Source organism: Zootoca vivipara, chromosome 13 (genome assembly GCF_965207765.1).
Source record: "Zootoca vivipara chromosome 13, rZooViv2.hap1.1, whole genome shotgun sequence".
In the NCBI taxonomy this organism is placed as follows: Eukaryota; Metazoa; Chordata; class Lepidosauria; order Squamata; family Lacertidae; genus Zootoca; species Zootoca vivipara.
The window spans coordinates 7,099,389-7,117,338 of NC_142596.1; the positions used below are offsets into that span (position 1 = coordinate 7,099,389).

Consider the following 17,950-nt stretch of genomic DNA (forward strand, 5'->3'; position numbering starts at 1 on the left):
ATTTTTTTAAGAGTACCAGAACTGATGTGTGAACATTGATTGTACAACTAAATAAAAGTCAATGTAAGACCCCCCCTCCCCTCCCAGCTATCTTTAGGCTTTCCTGATCCACGGGATATTTGGAAGGGTTTGCTTTTAGGAAGACGAGCCAAACGCTGTCCCTGAACCCTGGGCTCCATTCCCTGCTGATGGTCATGCTTGATATCCATCTGTTGAACCCCAAATTGGATTGGCATTTGCGTCAAAGGCAAATTAGCATTAACTTCGGAGAGAGGACTTTAGCTTATGGAGATTAAGATAAACATGTTCTGAACAAGAGGGAATGGGAGTTAGGAACAGGGGACTGGGCCACTGGGGTGGCGGGTGAGACTTTTGTTTCCAAAAGCTACAATGAACCTCCCAGGCGGCCGCGAAATTAAAGGTGGGAGAAAGGCTTTCTACAGGCTCCCAATCAGTTTGTGATAAGCCTGCTAACCCTGCTTAACTGAGTTATGACACAGAATTTGTCTGGATGTGCTGGGGGTGAGGGAGAGTCACTTGACTTTCTGACTTTTTGGGGGGGGGGATGTCCTTCCCTTAGCCTTGTCACTCTTTGTTCCTGGCAGCTGAGCACTTCAGAACCTGAAGTCTCTTCTCTTGTTATTGAAAGTGATGCTTTATTCACATCGAGATCATTGGGGGTGAAACATAAAGAGGTCTGTGGAGGTTTTATTCTGGACTGAGGTCACACCCCTCCCCCCTCCAGAAGCCAACAGGAGTGCTGGGAAGGGCTCGGACCCTTTGCAGTATTTTAAAAACATATCCCTTGTTTTCCACAGCTGGTTTCTTAGCCAGAGAAGTTCTGGGTGGCCAGCCCCAAAGTCTCCAGAAATTGACACTTCAGAACTCTTATCTAAAGTAGTCTCGCTCTGGGCAACCAGGAATTACAGGCAGGCAAGCAGCATGTGAAGAGCAGGGAGCATCTCCTCCTTCCCTGTTTCCATCCTGGATGTGGAGGAAGGGCTTATTTCCCTTCCCTTTGTGGATGGAAACACCCTGGTCTTGCCTGGCCATAGCAGCCACCAAGCTGGGCATGCCAGAGAGGAAGCGTCGCTCCTTTTGTGTCTCCGGCAAGGAAACCAAGCAGGTGGCTGGGGGCAGGCAGGCAGGCAGGCAGGCAGGCAGGCCTCCTCCACCAACATCCTGGGTTCTTGGTCTAGTCTGCACAATTCTTCTTTTTACTAGGAAGAGCCAGTGGTGGCGCAGTGGTTGGAGTGTTGGCCTGAGACCTTGAGAGTCCAGGGTCTAATCCCCACTCAGCCACAAAGCTCACTGGGTGACCTGGCTCTCACTTCAGCCTTGCCTACCTCACAGGGTTGTTGTGAGGATATAATAATAATAATAATAATAATAATAATAATAATAATAATAATAATTTATTTATACCCCGCCCATCTGGCCGGGTCTCCCCAGCCACTCTGGGCGGCTGGGGAGCAAAGAGAGCCATGAATGCCACCTTGAGCTCCATGGAGGATGATATAAACGTAACAAAATAAATAAATAAAAATACGGTGCTACCCTGAGGACTAGTAACTTGGGGTGTGTGTGTTGAGCAACAAGACTAATTTAGAGCATAACAAAAATCCACATCACAACAAGGCATAATACCCATAAAAGGTGTACATACATAATACCCATAAAAGGTGCACATAACATTTTCGATCCAGGCAGATCAAATTTCATTGCAGTGCCTTCTCTTATTTCTTCTCTTTTAAGCTACCTGTTCATTTATTGGGGCTTTTTTTGAGGGGGGGGGGTCTGGTTCCAGCCCTCAGTTGGCTCCTGAAGCAGCAGCTACGGTTTTCAGTTACAGATGTTACAAAGAGAAGGGAGGGGGCAGCTCCTTGGCAAAGATGAGAACCCTCAGACTTACACTCGGGACTCACAAATCAAACAAGAAAAAACAATACAGCTCCACCCTTGGAGATCAAATTGCAAAGATGCACTTCAGTGTGACACAGAAATATACTGTAAGCCAGAGTCGAGTCTTGGTGGTCTTGATGCCTCAGGGACTGTGGGTCCCTGTGAGCATTTTCCCCGGGGGAACCTGGCCTGAAAACAAACAAGGAGAAGCAGAAGAAAGTAGTACCTACCCCAAAGTTAGTGGCAGCAAATCGGTCCGAGGCAGAGACATTGGTTGTGGCCGTGGTGTGAGCGTAGAAGGCATTAATGTTGGCCAGCAGAGTGCTCATGACTGCCGGGACACCGGGACACATGTACTTGGAAGACAGGCAGGAGAAATGCCTAGGAGGCAAACCAGACGGGCAGGATGATGCTCTGCTAGCAAGATGCCCCCCCCCCAGCTGCAGGACAAGGGATCCACCATGCCCAGAACAGTGTGAAATGAAGACAGTCTTTAAAACCACAAAACTGAACTCGGGGAGATTTGGAATGACCCTTTGCAGCTTGCATGTCAAAACCCAACTTCTCCTGGAGGATGCTGGATGGGCAGAGAAGGTACTGCCAGTGGCAGAGCCTCCTCCTTCCCCTTTTGCTTTTTGGCTATGCCCTCTCCAACTGTTTGTTTTCGTGCCAATAGCAGCTTTGTGCGGGGTGTGTGTGTGTGCTTATAGGATTGCCACTTTTGTTCTGGTAAAATACAGGACAATGGCAGGCAGGGGGGTGTTGGGGCGGTTTCCTTTTCTACTTGGTGCTGAAATGATTTCAAAGCAATCCTTTACATTCCATTGCAGTTTAACCAGATAGGCCCTCTGGAATTTAACTCTCTCCCCCCCCCCCATCTCTCTCTCACACACACGAATTTGTAAATCTGTCTGTGCTTTGCTATCCAGAGTTGAATAATAATAATAATATAATATAATAATAATAATAATTAATAATAATAATATATTTATACCCCACCCATCTGGCTGGGGTTCCCCAGCCACTCTGGACAGCTTCCAACAAAATATTAAAATTTAAACATTAAAAGCTTCCCTAAACAGGGCTGTCTTCAGATGCCTTTCACCAGTGGCATAGCGTGGGTTGCCAGCTCCCGGGGCAGAGGTGGATGGGTGGGAGGGAAATGGATGCAGTACACATGCCCATTCAACTGCCTAATGGCAGCCACATCACCCAGGAGATCGCAGCCACAGAGATAAGAAAAAAAGAGTTGTTCCATTGTCTGGGGAAGTCGCTTCCTTGCTTGCATGTCGTTTTCAGTGGAGCCCAGCAACAGAAGTGCGCAGCTGTATTGAGTCAGCACCAGGTGTTGAAATTTTATGCCTTCTGGGGAGCTACTTCCCCTCCACCCATCTCTCTCAAATACCATGTAGGTAAGTATGTTCAGAACTGGGCCTTCTGGGCTACAATGGCACAAACCACTTGTTTGTAGAGCTCTGGAGTGGAACCCATTGCTCTCTGAGGGACGGAACCTAGTGCTCCCAGGCTGCAGCTCTGTGGATGCAGACACCTTAACCCAGCTGAAGCTGTAGGGAACTGGAAGAAACAACATGAAAGCTGTGCCTTGGTTTGCTCCTCCTCCCTGGGGGTGGGGAGAGGAGTGGTAGCAATGAGAAAAAAGGAAAGGAAAGGAGGTGGCTTTTTCAGCCAAGCCAGCAATGCATTTCCTGTAGGAGTGGAATGGGCATTTGGAGAGGATCCTTAACACACGAGGGAAATAGGGGAAATGCAGGGAAAACTGCAACCCTATCCACCCCTGATCCAGATGCTCATTTGACTATGCCCAACAAACCAAGGTTAAGTGATGGAATTCTGATGGCTAACAATCAGGATTGTAAAGCACAGGGATGGCCGCAGGCAACTTGGAGTAACAGAGCAAGTGTTTGACCCGTGAGAGTCAAGTTCAAATTCCTGCTTAGCTGTGAAGCTTCAGGCCAGTCGCTCTGACTCTCAGCCTAGCCGACCTCACAGGGCCGTTGTGAGGATGAAAGGGGGATCACAGGGACAACCACACGCGATGCCTTCTGCTTCTTGGGGCAGGGGGCAGGGATGGTGAAATAAATCTGCCAATGAGCAAACTGGTGGAGGGAGGGAAAAGGATTCATGAGTTTGTTTCTTTAAAGCATTTGGGACAGAGCAATGCCCCATATACAGTACATTTGACAGAAGAAAAGGCCTCAGGCCAGCAAGGGGAGGAAGTCATCCACATTCCTCAGGGGAGCTTGTGAGGTACTGTGGTTTTGTCTTCTTTCCTCTGAGTTATAGCGGGGAAAGCTCAACCAAAGTTTAAGCTTCCTGAGAGCCAGGCAAGGGTGCTGATCCCATTTGTTGCAACAGGGGCAGCTGCCGCCCCCGCCCTTGGAGCACACACAGGCAGCTGAAATGGAGGGGGCAGCCCTTGTGATTATGGGTGTGCAATGAGGCATGTGGGGCATCCCTTCACATCTCTGGGTTGAAAGATTTCCTTCTGGCAAATGGAACGGATGTTTTGCTTTTGTGCATTGAAAGAGCCCTCAGATGCCTTGGGTGGATGGCACTGCAAAAATTACAGTGGTGCCTCGCTAGACGAATTTAATTCGTTCCACAGGTCTTTTCTTATAACGAAAAATTCGCCTAGCGAATCCCATAGGAATGCATTGAAATTTTTTTTGCCCATAGGAACGCATTAATTGAATTTCAATGCATTCCTATGGGAAACCGCGATTCGCTAGACGAATTTTTCGTAAAACGCATTCGTCTAGCGAGGCAACCTCCACTAGAAAAAACATTTCGTTAAGCAAAAATTTCATTAAGCAGGGCATTCGTTAAGCGAGGCACCACTGTACTTAGTATGCAAATACCACAATGCTTTCAAAGTCTTTACGCAGAGCTTTCCACTTTCCCCGGGCATGCCTTTTAGGCATGCCTAAAAGGATGGCATTAAGAGCTTGCATTTTGAAAATGGACCTGCAGCTCCTTCTCTTCATGGGAGCTCGGCAACTTATTTGCAGCCGCCGCCGCCCTCCCAATCCGCCCTGCCCTGCCTGCCAGCAGCTCTGCTCCCAGTTCAACATGCTGTGCCACTTACGTCATCGCTTGGTAGATGTATTCGATGCCATAGCGCATTGCAAACTCGTCAACGATCTCTTGGGCGGCTTCCTCAAAGTAGACCTTCCAGGCCTCGTCTCCTTTGACTGCAGGGATCTGCACAGCCCCGCTTGACTTCACCTCAGTCAAGTAATGGAAGAGGTTCTGAAGGGAACACATTTTTCACCTTAATTGGAAATTTCAACCTCCAGGTGCCACTGGAGAAGACAGGGCTGTATTATGCTCACATTTCCCCCAAACTTTCATTAATTTCACATCCTATTTGCTTGTTACAGTGATCTTTGGACAAATGAGGTCTGAGAAAAGTTTAGAGCCCACAAACATCCTCCTGGAATGCCAGGAGTGATTTGGCCCCCTCATTTCCTGGCCTTGGCACCAGCCCCCTTGCCCCCCCTCTCAGCTTCTTACCCCCTACCAGTCCTGATCAGTTTGTCATCTTGTAGACTCTGCACCCACCTGCCCATCCACCTATGGGCCCTGCCTTGCCTTCCTCTCTCAGCCACAGAGTCTTGTCCCCCTGAGAGTCACCGCCAGGCTCCTTGCGAGCTACCACTGGGCCATGTGCATGAAGGAAAATCCCATTCCACCACATACCTCATGTAAGCAGGTGTATTGCACATGATAAGGGGCTACCTTCTCCTCTCCTTTTATCTCAACGTTGAGCTTCAACCGAATGGCTCCAGACACTGCAGATTTATCGGTTCGCTTGTCTAGTAAATGCAGGCGGGGGAGGAGAGGAGGAAAGAAAGAAAGACGTTGGCTGTGGCCAAAGAAGGGATTGTTGGCAGCTGAGAGGACCAAATGCTGCCACAAGCAGATGACACTGCTTTTGTGCAAGTGATTTTGGCCACGTGCGAAGCATTCCTGCAAGAGGAGCAACAGTTCTGCCCTCCTCCCGATCCAAAGCTGCGTGCGCATGGTGGGTGGTGGAGAAGCTCAAAGGCCTGGGAACATTTTCTGTGAATGCCCCCTTGAAACCCATGAGACAAAGCAAGAGGTCTGGCATAACCCAGGAATGATCTGTGTGAAACAGAAGAGGTGTGTCTCTCTCTCTGTGTGTGTGTGTGTGTGTGTGTGTGTGTGTGTGTGTGTGTGTGGCGCTCCATGCAATGCTTTTCTTCACTTTAAAATCACCTTGTCTGAACAATAAGGAGGTGAAAGAAGGGAAAGAAAAAAAAGGTTGTGTGTCTGTTGTGCCTTGGCCATGATCTTCAAGACCACCAAAGATGGAGGTGATAGACTTGGGTTAGGGGTAAACAAGGCTAGGAAAGAAATGCCTGTTTTGTGGGATGTGGTCCACCAGCATAGCTGCCAAGTTTTCCCTTTTCTCGTGTGGAAGCCTATTCAGCATGAGGGAATTTCCCTTAAAAAAAGGGAGAACTTGGCAGCTATGTCCACCAGTCAAGTACAACATTCCTTGTAATGCTAGAGTGGACATGCAAGGGAATGTTTGGTCCAGCCAGTAGAGACTTCCTGTTCCTCCTGGCCTGGATCATCCTTCCTCTTGCATGTGACCAGAGGTGGGCGTGGCCTTACCTGTCCAGGTAACAAAAGGACGAGTCACGCAGCACCCCCTCCCTTCTTTTCTCTCTTTCTCCTTTCGTCTGCTTCCAGCTAGGACTGCTCTGTTGGCTTGCAGCCAACAGCAGCACAGAGATTGTCCCCCATTTGGGGTAAGTCCACATGTTGCTATTTGTAACTTTAAGTTTTTACGCCTGCCTTCAGGATTGATACTGTGTACTGCCTGAAAGTGAGTAAACTTACGTTTTGTTGACATTCCGTGTCTGACTCTGGCCACTAGCAAATGAAGCCCCCTTCCCCTGGGAAGACTTTGCTTGTAACAAAGAGTATTGCCTACCAAGGTTGTACCAAACGTCCATTTCTCCGCTGAGGGTTCTCACTTCAATAATGGTTTGCCCCAAGAAGTCATCTGATTCCTTTTTGAAGTGCTGCTTCACCCGAGATTTGATGTCGTCATCCTCATCCCAGACCCTGACTTTTATTCTGTCTGTCGAGTTGTGGCATTCGCTGAAAAGGAAAAGTCATAGAACAGGTGGTGGCTCTAGAACGGGGCGTGTCAGGCCAAAGGGCAACGTCCCACTGAGCCCAGGGAGCTTCTGGAGGCCTTTGCTTTTTGGGTCTGGATGTGGTTTGAGGTCACACTTGGGCTGCATTTGATAAGCAGCTGTCACTCTACAAGAGTGACCTCACACCGTAGCCAGACCCCTGCACACAGATAGAGCTTCTCAGGCCCAACAAACAGGCAGGTGCCCTTGTTCTTCTCCAGAGGCACCTCCGGGGTGGGGGAGGGGAGGCTCTCTTGTCCTTCACAGGAGGAACAAGGACATTAGTCAAGACCACAACCTGGTTTGTCTCAGGCCAGCATAGACTTCAGAAATGCAGGCACCATGGAGTTACTGGATAAAAATGCTCAGGTAAGAAGAAGGGGAACGAGAGAGAGAGAGAGAGAGAGAGAGAGAGAGAGAGAGAGAGAGAGAGAGAGAGAGAGAGAGAGAGAGAGAGAAGGCTTAGCTGGTTCTGGCTAAAGGAGGAAGGCCAAAAATATGGAGAAAGCAGGTGGGCTGCAGAGTTCAGCCTTTTGGTTTTCTGCCTGAATGCAGCAGCCACCATCAAGGTCAGAGCCACACCCTAAGCACCAACGGGTTTTTCTTCTGCAGCCTGGACATACGGATTACTGTATCCCTGGGCTCAGAAGTTAATCTGAGAAAAACATACCATATTTTCCCATGCATAAGTCGATGCCTTTTGCTTTAAAAAAGGCAAAAATTGGGTGTTGTCTTATACACCGATAGTGAATGCAGAGTGGGGGGGACGTGTGATTAATGGTAGCAGGAAGCAGGAGATTGGCAATGGTGACTGGGCAGGTGATTGGTGGCTGCGGCAAGGCTTGCTGGCGATTGGCTGTGGTTGCGGCAGTTGGGCAGGTGATTGGCGGCTGTGGCAAGGCGGACAGCTGGGCTGTTGGTGGCGGCAAGCGGGCAGACAACTGGCGGCTGTGGCAAGGTGTGTGACCGGCAGTGGCTGTGGCAAGCGATCGGCAGTGGTGGGCAGATGGGTGAGCGATTGGCGGAAGTGACCTCTTCCACACACACCTCCCCAAAGCTAAACAACTTAATTTCTTAATTTTGAGTTTTAAAAAATAGGTGTCGTTTTATACATGGAAAAATACGGTACGTGTAAAATGTTGGGGTTGTTTGTTATTATGATTCTTGATCGGTTATGGGGGGGTGATGAATCACGCCTGTGATTATTCATAGGAAATAAAACACTTCCTGTCTTGTCAACGAGATGGAAAGCAAATCTAGGTCACTACATAAACAAAATCTGGTTACTGTGGTTTCTCCAGCCTGTTGTTAATTATCTGCTTTACCTCCCCATCCCCCCACCCCAATTCAAGCCTGGCTCTCCAGCTGATGAGGTGACATGATTCAGAAGCTCTGGTCCTGAGCAGGTGCAAGGCAAACAGTGGAAACATCCCCCCCTCCAACATTTATACATCCAGTTTGGAGCCTGGGCTGCTGAACGCAGGAGCTGAAGGGGCCGTTTCTCAGCAGCCTCTGGGTGGGAAACACTCTTTCCACTTTGGGGCTCCACAGTGGATTCAGATCAGCTGTGTGTGTTGCCTTATGCCAAGTGGAATGTGTGTGTGTGTGCATGGACACATGCACAAAACTTTCTGCCTTCCTCCGAAAAGCAGCAGCTCCCCAAGTCTTGCAACCCTGTGTAGGAGCCAGGATTGCTTCCAAGCTGGGTGGGTGGCATTGAGAGGACCAGTTTCAGGAGCAATGATGAAGGGGCAGTAGCTCAGCACTTTCCCCTATTTTACTTATTAATTTGGGGGCAGCTTAGTAATTTGAGGGGAAAGAACAACAAGTGAAATAAGAAGTCAAACATAAAACCATTTTAAAAGAGGGAGACGACATGGAAATTCACTGCACCCCCCAAATTAAAGAACAGAGGGCCAGATGAGATGAGTTATTTCAAAAGGCCTGGGTGAAGAGAAACTTCTTCATCATGCACTGAAAATACCTCAGGAATGGTACCAGGCAACCCGTTCTGGCATGCCTGCCTGCTACTTATGAGGGGGCTACCACTGAACTACATTTGCTTCTAATATATAATCTATCTATCTATCTATCTATCTATCTATCTATCTATCTATCCATCTATCTATCTGAGGGACGCAGGTGGTGCTGTGGGTTAAACCACAGAGCCTAGAGCTTGCCGATCAGAAGGTTGGCGGTTCGAATCCCTGCGACAGGGTGAGCTCCCGTTGCTCGGTCCCGGCTCCTGCCAACCTAGCAGTTCGAAAGCACATCAAAGTGCAAGTAGATAAATAGGTACTGCTCCGGCAGGAAGGTAAACGGCGTTTCCGTGTGTTGCTCTGGTTCGCCAGAAAGCGGCTTTGTCATGCTGGCCACATGACCTGGAAGCTGTACGCCGGCTCCCTCGGCCAATAATGCGAGATGAGCGCCGCAACCCCAGAGTCAGTCACGACTGGACCAAATGGTCAGGGGTCCCTTTACCTCTATCTATCTATCTATCTATCTATCTATCTATCTATCTATCTATCTATCTATCTATCTATCATCTCTCTCTCTCTCTCTCTCTCTCTCTCTCTCTCTCTCTCTCTCTCTCTCTCTCTCTCTCTCTCTCATATCTATCTATCTTCTGAGTGGATTTCCTATGAACACACACACACACGGAGTGCTCTGTGCAAATGCTTGCCCAGTTTGCTCCCGGGAAGGCTCATCTGCCATCCTCTCCTCCTGCATGACATCTTTACAGCTATGCAGATTTTCCCAAGAGAGCAAGGCTTAACACTATGGGGGTAGTGCCAGGATTGAACCCACAACCCAAGGGCCTTGTAAGGTCTAAATGAAGTTATTCGTGGGAGTTCCAGTTCTCCTCCTTTCCCCCAGGAGACTGGCAGCATTTTCACAAAATCAATTCTTCCCTGCTATAAATAATTGAAGGAGGAAGAAAACGCTGCATTTTTATAGTGGCTCCAAATAGCATCAAAGCCGTGCAGCACCAGTAGCGGGAGGCAGAGCCAAATTTACTTGCTGGGGGCGGTGGGGGAGGGAGGAGAGGGACTTTCACTGCACCGGGCATGCTAGACAAAATCCTGACTGCTGTGCTTGATTGTCTTAATTAACTTACAGAGTGGCAACACAATCTATTTGATCAGATTTTAAAGTGACAGCAGAGAGAGTAATCTGCAGTCATTTTGAAAGAAGCAAGAAGTGATATCAAGTTACTCTGGAGCGGCTCAGAACACAGGTGTAAGATTCTGCGAAACTTTTGGAAAATTTGAGCCTGGGGGTGGGGGGAGGAACTGAAATCTGAAGAATATACACTGTTTATTATCACTAATTTTACTGCTTTAACAACACAAAACACACCACACATAACTTAGCCAGCATATACAATTGTACTGGCATATTTATGACAACTACAGAGCAGCCGTTTGCATCCTAAGACCCAACTCTGTTCAGTAGAGCTTCCTCCCAGGCAAAGGCACAGAGGAATGCAACCTCAAAATGCACTGGGCTGCAAGCCTACATCCACTGAACTCAATGGCATTTACTTCTGAGTACAGGATTGGCCAGGTCTGCAGGTCAGCATCTAGTACAGGGGTGCCCAAACTTTTTTTAAAGATGGCAGGATTGTTGTCGAGCTTTTTTTATATTGCCACAGGGGCCAGATCCGAAATGGACTTTGAACATGCCTGATCTAGTATCTACAAACTGAATTGGAAGTTACTGGAAGAAGGCAAAGAACAATTTGCAAGCAACAAAGTTGGTGGTGGGGATAAAAAGGTAAAGGACCCCTGGATGGTTAAGTCCAGTCAAAGGCAACTATGGGGTTGCTGTGCTCATCTCACTTTCAGGTCAAGGGGAGCTGGTGTTTGCCCACAGACAGCTTTCCGGGTCATGTGGCCAGCATGACTAAACCACTTCTGGCGCAACAGAACACCATGACGGAAACCAGAGCTCATGGAAACACTGTTTACATTCCCGCCTCAGCAGTACCTATTTATCTACTTGCACTGGCGTGCTTTCGAACTGCTAGGTTGGCAGGAGCTGGGGCAGAGCAATGGGAGCTCACTCCATTGCGGGGATTTGAACCGCCAACCTTCTGATCGGCAAGCCCAAGAGCCTCAGTGGTTTAGACCACAGCGCCACCTGTGTGGTGGTGGTACGCTTCTGTTGTGCACATGGTAGGACCCTCTGGGTACAGAAATGCATCTTCGATTTGGGTATTGCATGTGCCTATAGTAAACACAGAAGCTATCATTCTCCCTTCCCCACATTGTTCCCCAGGCCTTCTCACTCCTCTAGTTCAGTCTCTCCTGAGAAGGTCATTCTCATCTGTCAGGATCAGGGCACATGGCCACAGTGGGTCTTGGTGACCTGGGACTGTCAAGTGAAGATGGAGACTAGCCTGGTACACACACAATGCTAAGCCCACAATGAAAGAAGCCAGATGTCAAAGAGAAAAACAGACTTTTAGAAGACATCTGAAGGCAGCCCTGTTTAGGGAGGCTTTTAATGTTTAATAGATTACTGTGTTCTATTTTTCTGTTGGAAGCCACCCAGAGTGGCTGGGGAAACCCAGCCAGATGGGCGGGGTATAAATAATAAATTATTATTATTATGGTTTGCTTAGATTGCTTCCCAGCCACTCTTGGCTCCTGCCTCCGCAGCCTGGCAAGAGTTTGGGCCAAACAAGGCACACTTAAGGAAGCATTTTGGGTTTGTACCTAACACTAAGCTATCATGACAACAACCCATGGCTTGTAAGCCATCAACAAACCAGGGCTTTGGATCATGGTTTGCTGGTAGAAAATGAACTGGCAGTGAAGCCACTGGGAAGGGTTCAGGCAAACCCCCTCAAAATGGCTTAGGGTTATGTGTGAGCCAGGCCTACACATTATCATGTGACTGTGGCCAGTGGAAGGATCTGCAGCCTATGGCCAGTCATGAAACTTCCCTTGCACCTCCAGAAGGCTAGAGCAGGCTGGGCGCTAATCCCCGACCCCTTCATTGAGCCCTCTATCAAGGGTCTCTGCCTGTTGGTCCTGCAGGTCTAGCTTTTCAGCTTCCATGAGTGCTGCAAGGTCCAAGTCAGAGGCAGCAAGAGGCGGATCTCATTTCCCTGTCTTGCAACTTAAAATATTCTTCAAGTGGCACCTTCTGCATGCAAGGCAAGGGCTCCCTGCCTCTGGGCTGTGGACCTTCCTGCTCTCACTTCCTCTTGCCCCAGCCTCCCTTCCTTGCCCCTTGCTCAGCCTCCTGCCCTATTCTGTGCTGCCCCTCCCTCCAGGTTTCCTCGCCTCCTGACTGCCGAGGACACATAGTCCTTCGAAAAGGAGGCCACTTCTACAACCGCCCCTCACCAATTCATACAGTATTAATGCAACATCGATTCACAGGCTTTGCATCTGTTTACATCTAGTGATCTATTCCATTTCACATGTGGTTATGATTCTGCCTGCAGGGCTGGGGCATCTCCCATCTGCCACTAAAACCGTTACAATGGAGGTCCAAAGCAACATGCGAGGGGCTGTGAGCCCACAGCAAGGTGTCTGCAGCTTATGCCACATGCAAGCATTAGATGCATTGAATAGCCATGAGAGCTTCTTCCTGGGAGGGGATTTGCCTCCCAGCCCCCACTGCGTGCCTGACCTCTTTAGATTAGGAGGGTTTTGTAGCAAGACAAGGAGGGAGGGTACACACAGGAGGTGGCGATGCTTTACACAAAACAAGCTGCATTCAGTGGATTCTTGATTTGATGTAATCAGACCTCGCATTCCTCAGAAAGCTGAGGATTATGACCAGAGCAAAGTGACTGGAGGTCTCTCAGCACCACCCAGGAGCGCTTGGGCACCTCTCCCTTCGGCTGAACTGCAGCCAGCCTGGTCCCTGCCGTCTCCTCTACCTTGCAGTCCAGGGCAACAGGAAAGCTGGCATGGGGAATGCTGCAAGAGGGCACCCACCAAGGTTCCTGGCATGGAAGCATGAATCCAGATGGCTATGCAGGGGCCACAGGGAGGTGCCAGGTGCACATGGAGTGTTGTGGTGCTGGCACAGCTGGCCTTGCACAGAAAGACCACAGAGGCATCACACGCTGACCAAGTGCCCTCCTGGAAGGAGCCAATGGCTGCATCAAAGGGCACCAGTCCTTCAGCAGCCAGAGGGTGGAGAGCCTTGCAGCAGGCCAGCGTGAAAATAACTGTCCCACAGGTTTGAACTGCAAGACTGCTGTCCTTGGTCCTGAACCCTTTGCTTTTGTATTTTGACAGAGAGCATCCAGGGTTCTGACCTCACCCCAGCATAAAGCTGGCTTGGGCAGTCCCTGGGCTTGCCATCGCCCTCTCACCTGGGCTGCTACCTCTTTCTTGGTGCGGGAGGAGCTGCCTTCTGATCAGGATGGGGCTGGTTTGCCCGGCAGCAGACACTGCAGGAAGGCGCCTCCTGAAGAAAGCCCTTTGCTGCAGTTGCCACATAGCTCTGCACACCTCTAGGAAGCCACAGAAATGCAGGAATGAGCTTCCTGCCTTTGAAAGAGGCAGAATGACTGAACTCCCAGAGAGTTGGGGACTGAGCTACCTCTGTGCCTCACCACTGGAACGTCAATGTTCTCCATCATTTCTAGGGCTGTGGTTGAGATGATGGAGACCATTCCATGCACTTACAGACTTGCCCTGGACACTTTTGCCAGAGGGGTGGAGGGCTCTGCCCTTATCAGCCAGTGGGTGTTCAGATAAGTACCAAGCCCTCTCATCCACTCACCCTTCCCCCTGCAATTAAAATTGCACCCTTTCCCCCTTTCTACATGGCTGAGGCAGCTCCATGTTTCAACCTATGGAGCTATCAGCAGTTTTCTTTGGCCCTGAATTCTATACTGGGCTATCATGGAGGGAGGAAGAGGGATCAGGCAGATAAACAGAACATCCTCCCTTAACCCAACAACAGAACCACTTCTCCTTGTAATCAGTCTTCAAAAGCAAACACAGGATTATTTAAAGACCAAGCAGGGTCAAAGAAACAATTTGCATAATGTAAAGTAAATCCATACTTGTAACCAGAAAGCCGCATGCTTTAAATCCTTGGCCATTTCTATTAATCCCAGAGGCCATGTGGAGACTGATACATGCAGGAGTAAAACTCACTCACTCTTGGGATATTCAAATCCCATGGCATTGCTGGGAAGGCAGGTTCCTTGATAGCCAGCACTTTATCTCCAGCCACAGCCAGGACTGGCAGAAGGAGACCCTACCTGGCGATACCAGGGACCTATTCTCAGCTGTTCCCTAAGAGGTTGGACTCTGGCTCAGCGCTGGACGGCTCTTCAGCAGAACCACAATGAACCTCCCTCTGCTCCTAGAGGCTGACAGGTCCAGATCTCCATCTTCTCAGAGGGGGAAAAGAGCCCATGGGGGCTCCCAGACTCAAGCAGGGGTCTGATCCCAGGAAGAGAAGGAGCTTCAGGCATCACTGGAGCCTTTCGATTTCACTGTGAACTGACCCCAAAGCCTTCTGCGTCAGCCCAGTGTCCTGATCCCATGGTGGCCAACCAATTGCCCCAGCTGGCTGCCTACAAGCAGGATCAAAGAGCGACAACAGCAACTCTCCCCTCTTCTGGTTCCCAGCAACTGGCATCATTCAGAGGGATACTGTCTTCCATAGGCACCGACTCTGAGGGGCCCAGGTCCCTTCACCCCCCATGGAATATTTGGGGAGCTGCCCCCCCAAAAAGTTGAGGAAAGTAAGGGGTTTTGTGAAGGAGGTGTGAGGGCTTTGGCAGGGTCTTAAAGTCCTCCCTCCTCCTTCCCAAAGGGGGCGCATTTGTGTGTGTGCAAGCACATCCGTGTGTGAGAGAGCAAAAGGGTTTCTCCTCCACAAAGTGGAGGGGGTATGTGAGTCTGTGTGCACGTGGTCCGTTCCTGAGTCAGGGGAGAGAGGCGGCTGGTGGAAAAGGGTGCTCAGTAGCTGCAGCATCATGTGTTGGGGTGGGTGGGTGGGGTGAGTACTGGGAAGGGCTTGAGAATATCTTTTATCTTCTCTCTCTCTCCCCCCTTTCCTCCCCTGCATATCTGGGAGAACAACTGAAAGTGGAGGAGAGATCAGACCTCCCCCTCCTGCCCTTTTTTTGAAACTGGAGCCTTTGCCATGATTGAACATTTTAAAAGGAAAGTTCGCAAGATAAGCACTGGAGTATTGCTTGCTTATATGTGTGTTCTGTGTGGGCGGGTGTTTCTTTGGATCTAGAGAACAACGAGTCCTGCGCGTGAGTGAAGGGTGTCTCTCTCCCTCTCCTTTGCTGGTGGGTAGGGCAAAAGGGGCCGTGGGCCATGGTGCTCTCCCAGCCGCTGCTGCTGCCGCACTTGGATCTACCCCCTGGCTTCTCCAGGTCCCTGCACATCATGGCACACGTCGTTTGCCCTCATATTTTATTCAAGTTGGTGCCCCCCCCCCGTTGTCTTCCACACAAGAAGCATTTCAGAGCCATCATGGTTTGTGGTCAGGCAAGGAACTCATGCACAGAAACTGCTCAGTTCTTAAGCTGATTACCGAAACTTTATGTAAAGCTGCAGAGCAAAAGGGGACTTTTACTCAAAGCAAGGAAGTTGTGTTACTCAAAGCAAGGAAGTTGTGAAAGACCAGGTGCGCAGCCTGGGAGTCATTCTGGACTCACAGCTGTCCATGGAGGCACAGGTCAATTCTGTGTCCAGGGCAGCTGTCTATCAGCTCCATCTGGTATGCAGGCTGAGACCCTATCTGCCTACAGACTGTCTAGCCAGAGTGGTGCCTGCTCTGGTTATCTCCCGCTTGGATTACTGCAATGCGCTCTATGTGGGGCTACCTTTGAAGGTGACCCGGAAACTACAACTAATCCAGAATGCGGCAGCTAGACTGGTGACTGGGAGCGGCCACCGAGACCACATAACACCGGTCTTGAAAGATCCTACATTGGCTCCCAGTACATTTCCGAGCACAGTTCAAAGTGTTGGTGCTGACCTTTAAAGCCCTAAATGGCCTCGGTCCAGTATACCTGAAGGAGTGTCTCCACCCCCATCGTTCTGCGCGGACACTGAGGTCCAGCGCCAAGGGCCTTCTGGTGGTTCCCTCGCTGCGAGAAGCAAAGCTACAGGGGACCAGGCAGAGGGCCTTCTCGGTAGTGGCACCCGCCCAGTGGAACACCCTCCCATCAGAGGTCAGAGAGATAAACAACTACCTGACATTTAGAAAATACCTAAAGGCAGCCCTGTTTAGGGAAGTTTTAAATCTGTGATATTTGATGTATTTTAATGTTTGTTGGAAGCCGCCCAGAGTGGCAGGGGAGGCCCAGCCAGATGGACGGGGTTTAAATAATAAATTCTTCTTCTTCTTCTTCTTCTTCTTCTTCTTCTTCTTCTTCTTCTTCTTCTTCTTCTTCTTCTTCTTCTTCTTCTTCTTCTTCTTCTTCTTCTTCTTCTTCTTCTTCTTCTTCTTCTTCTTGCCACACCCAGCCAAAGGATCCAATGCTGATTTGATGGTCTCTTTGGCACCTCCAAACCCCCCTCCCCCCCAAGCTTCAGGTGAACATTTGGACTTCTTTTTAAAAATTATTACTGCTTTCTGAAGTGGGGCTTGACTGTTGATACAACTGAATGTTTGTGACCTTATTTCAAACATGCACATACACCTTTTTAGAAGCTGGAAAGCTGCTCAGGGGAGGGTTGTTTTGTTGCATCTCAGGGAGAAGCCAATCATCAGCGCTGTTGTGCACAGCCGTCTTGTGCTTCCATGGAGGACTCCCCCCCACCCCGTCCCACTGTTGAATTTGATGGCGAGGGGTGGTGGTTGTGAACCTCCCCAAGTTTGCTGCCAAGGCTGAGTCAAGTGATCACAACTGGCCCAGAATGAATGTGTTGGCGAAGAGAGCAAATCGTGGATTTCCAAAGCTCCACTGTTTGTGTTATTTGAGTTAATTAACATTTATTTGCTTATTTTGGATCAAACAGCCGGCACAGGCGGAAGCTGTTTACTGATGCCAGATGGCAAGCAAGAGACAGCCAGCCAAAAGAGGCATCCGGAGTCAGCCACCCAGATAGGAAGCAAAGGCAAAATTTCAGGTTAGAAAAGTATTGCTCTGAAGCTCAGAAAATGTGCGGGGCTGTTGGTCCATGCAGCCAGAGCCCCAAGCACACAGGCCTGCCTGGGTGCCACTGAGCCAGAGAAAGGCGAGAGGCTGGCCAAGAGCCTGGCAAAAGAGAAGCAGAATCACAGCGAACCCTTCAGAAAAGGAAGGCAACCTCCAGGGACTCCAGTGGGCTGCTCAGGAGTAGGGGACACCCCCCCCCCGGTGAGGTCAAGGTGGCCCTGGGCTTGGGGAACTGTCACCATGGACATGAATGGCTGTGGCCTGTGGGCAGGCAAGTCATCTGTGAGAAAAGTAGGGAAGCTGAGAGGACCAGGAGGCCAGCGCATGGGAGCTGCACGCAGGCCCAAATGCAGGCTCTGCTGAGCATCCCTCCCTCTAACAGGGAATGCAGCTGGTGGGCGCAGAGAGAGAGAAGCAAAAGGAGAGCAACGGAACACAGTGATGGAAACCAGAGCGTACAGAAATGCCATTTACCCTCCCGCTGTTTACCTAGTCGTCTATTTGCGCTGGTATGCTTTCAAACTGCTAGGTTGGCAGGAGCTGGGACAGAGCAATGGGAGCTCACTCCATTTCAGGGATTTAAACCACCAACCTTCTGATCAGCAAGCCCAAGAGGCTCAGTGGTTTAGACCGCAGCACCACCCATGTACGCTACCCTATGCCATGCCATGGGCACCCAGCCAATGACACCACCCAGACCCCTTGGCCTTTTGTCCGAGTGCGCATCTGTGATGCCCTCTGCCCAATC

The 17,950-nt window shown here is 49.8% G+C and overlaps 1 protein-coding gene across 1 annotated transcript in view; it reads right to left on the bottom strand.

Moving 5' to 3' along the window:
- Nucleotides 1-17,950, bottom strand: part of UNC13C (unc-13 homolog C) — a 137,487-nt gene that overhangs the window by 52,081 nt on the left and 67,456 nt on the right. Inside the window, exons 11-14 of the mRNA XM_060282475.2 lie at nt 6,887-7,056; nt 5,623-5,738; nt 5,009-5,172; nt 2,133-2,283 (exon numbers count right to left, since the gene is read on the bottom strand). Coding sequence (XP_060138458.2) covers nt 2,133-2,283; nt 5,009-5,172; nt 5,623-5,738; nt 6,887-7,056 — 601 coding nt within the window. The remainder of the gene's footprint in view (nt 1-2,132; nt 2,284-5,008; nt 5,173-5,622; nt 5,739-6,886; nt 7,057-17,950) is intronic.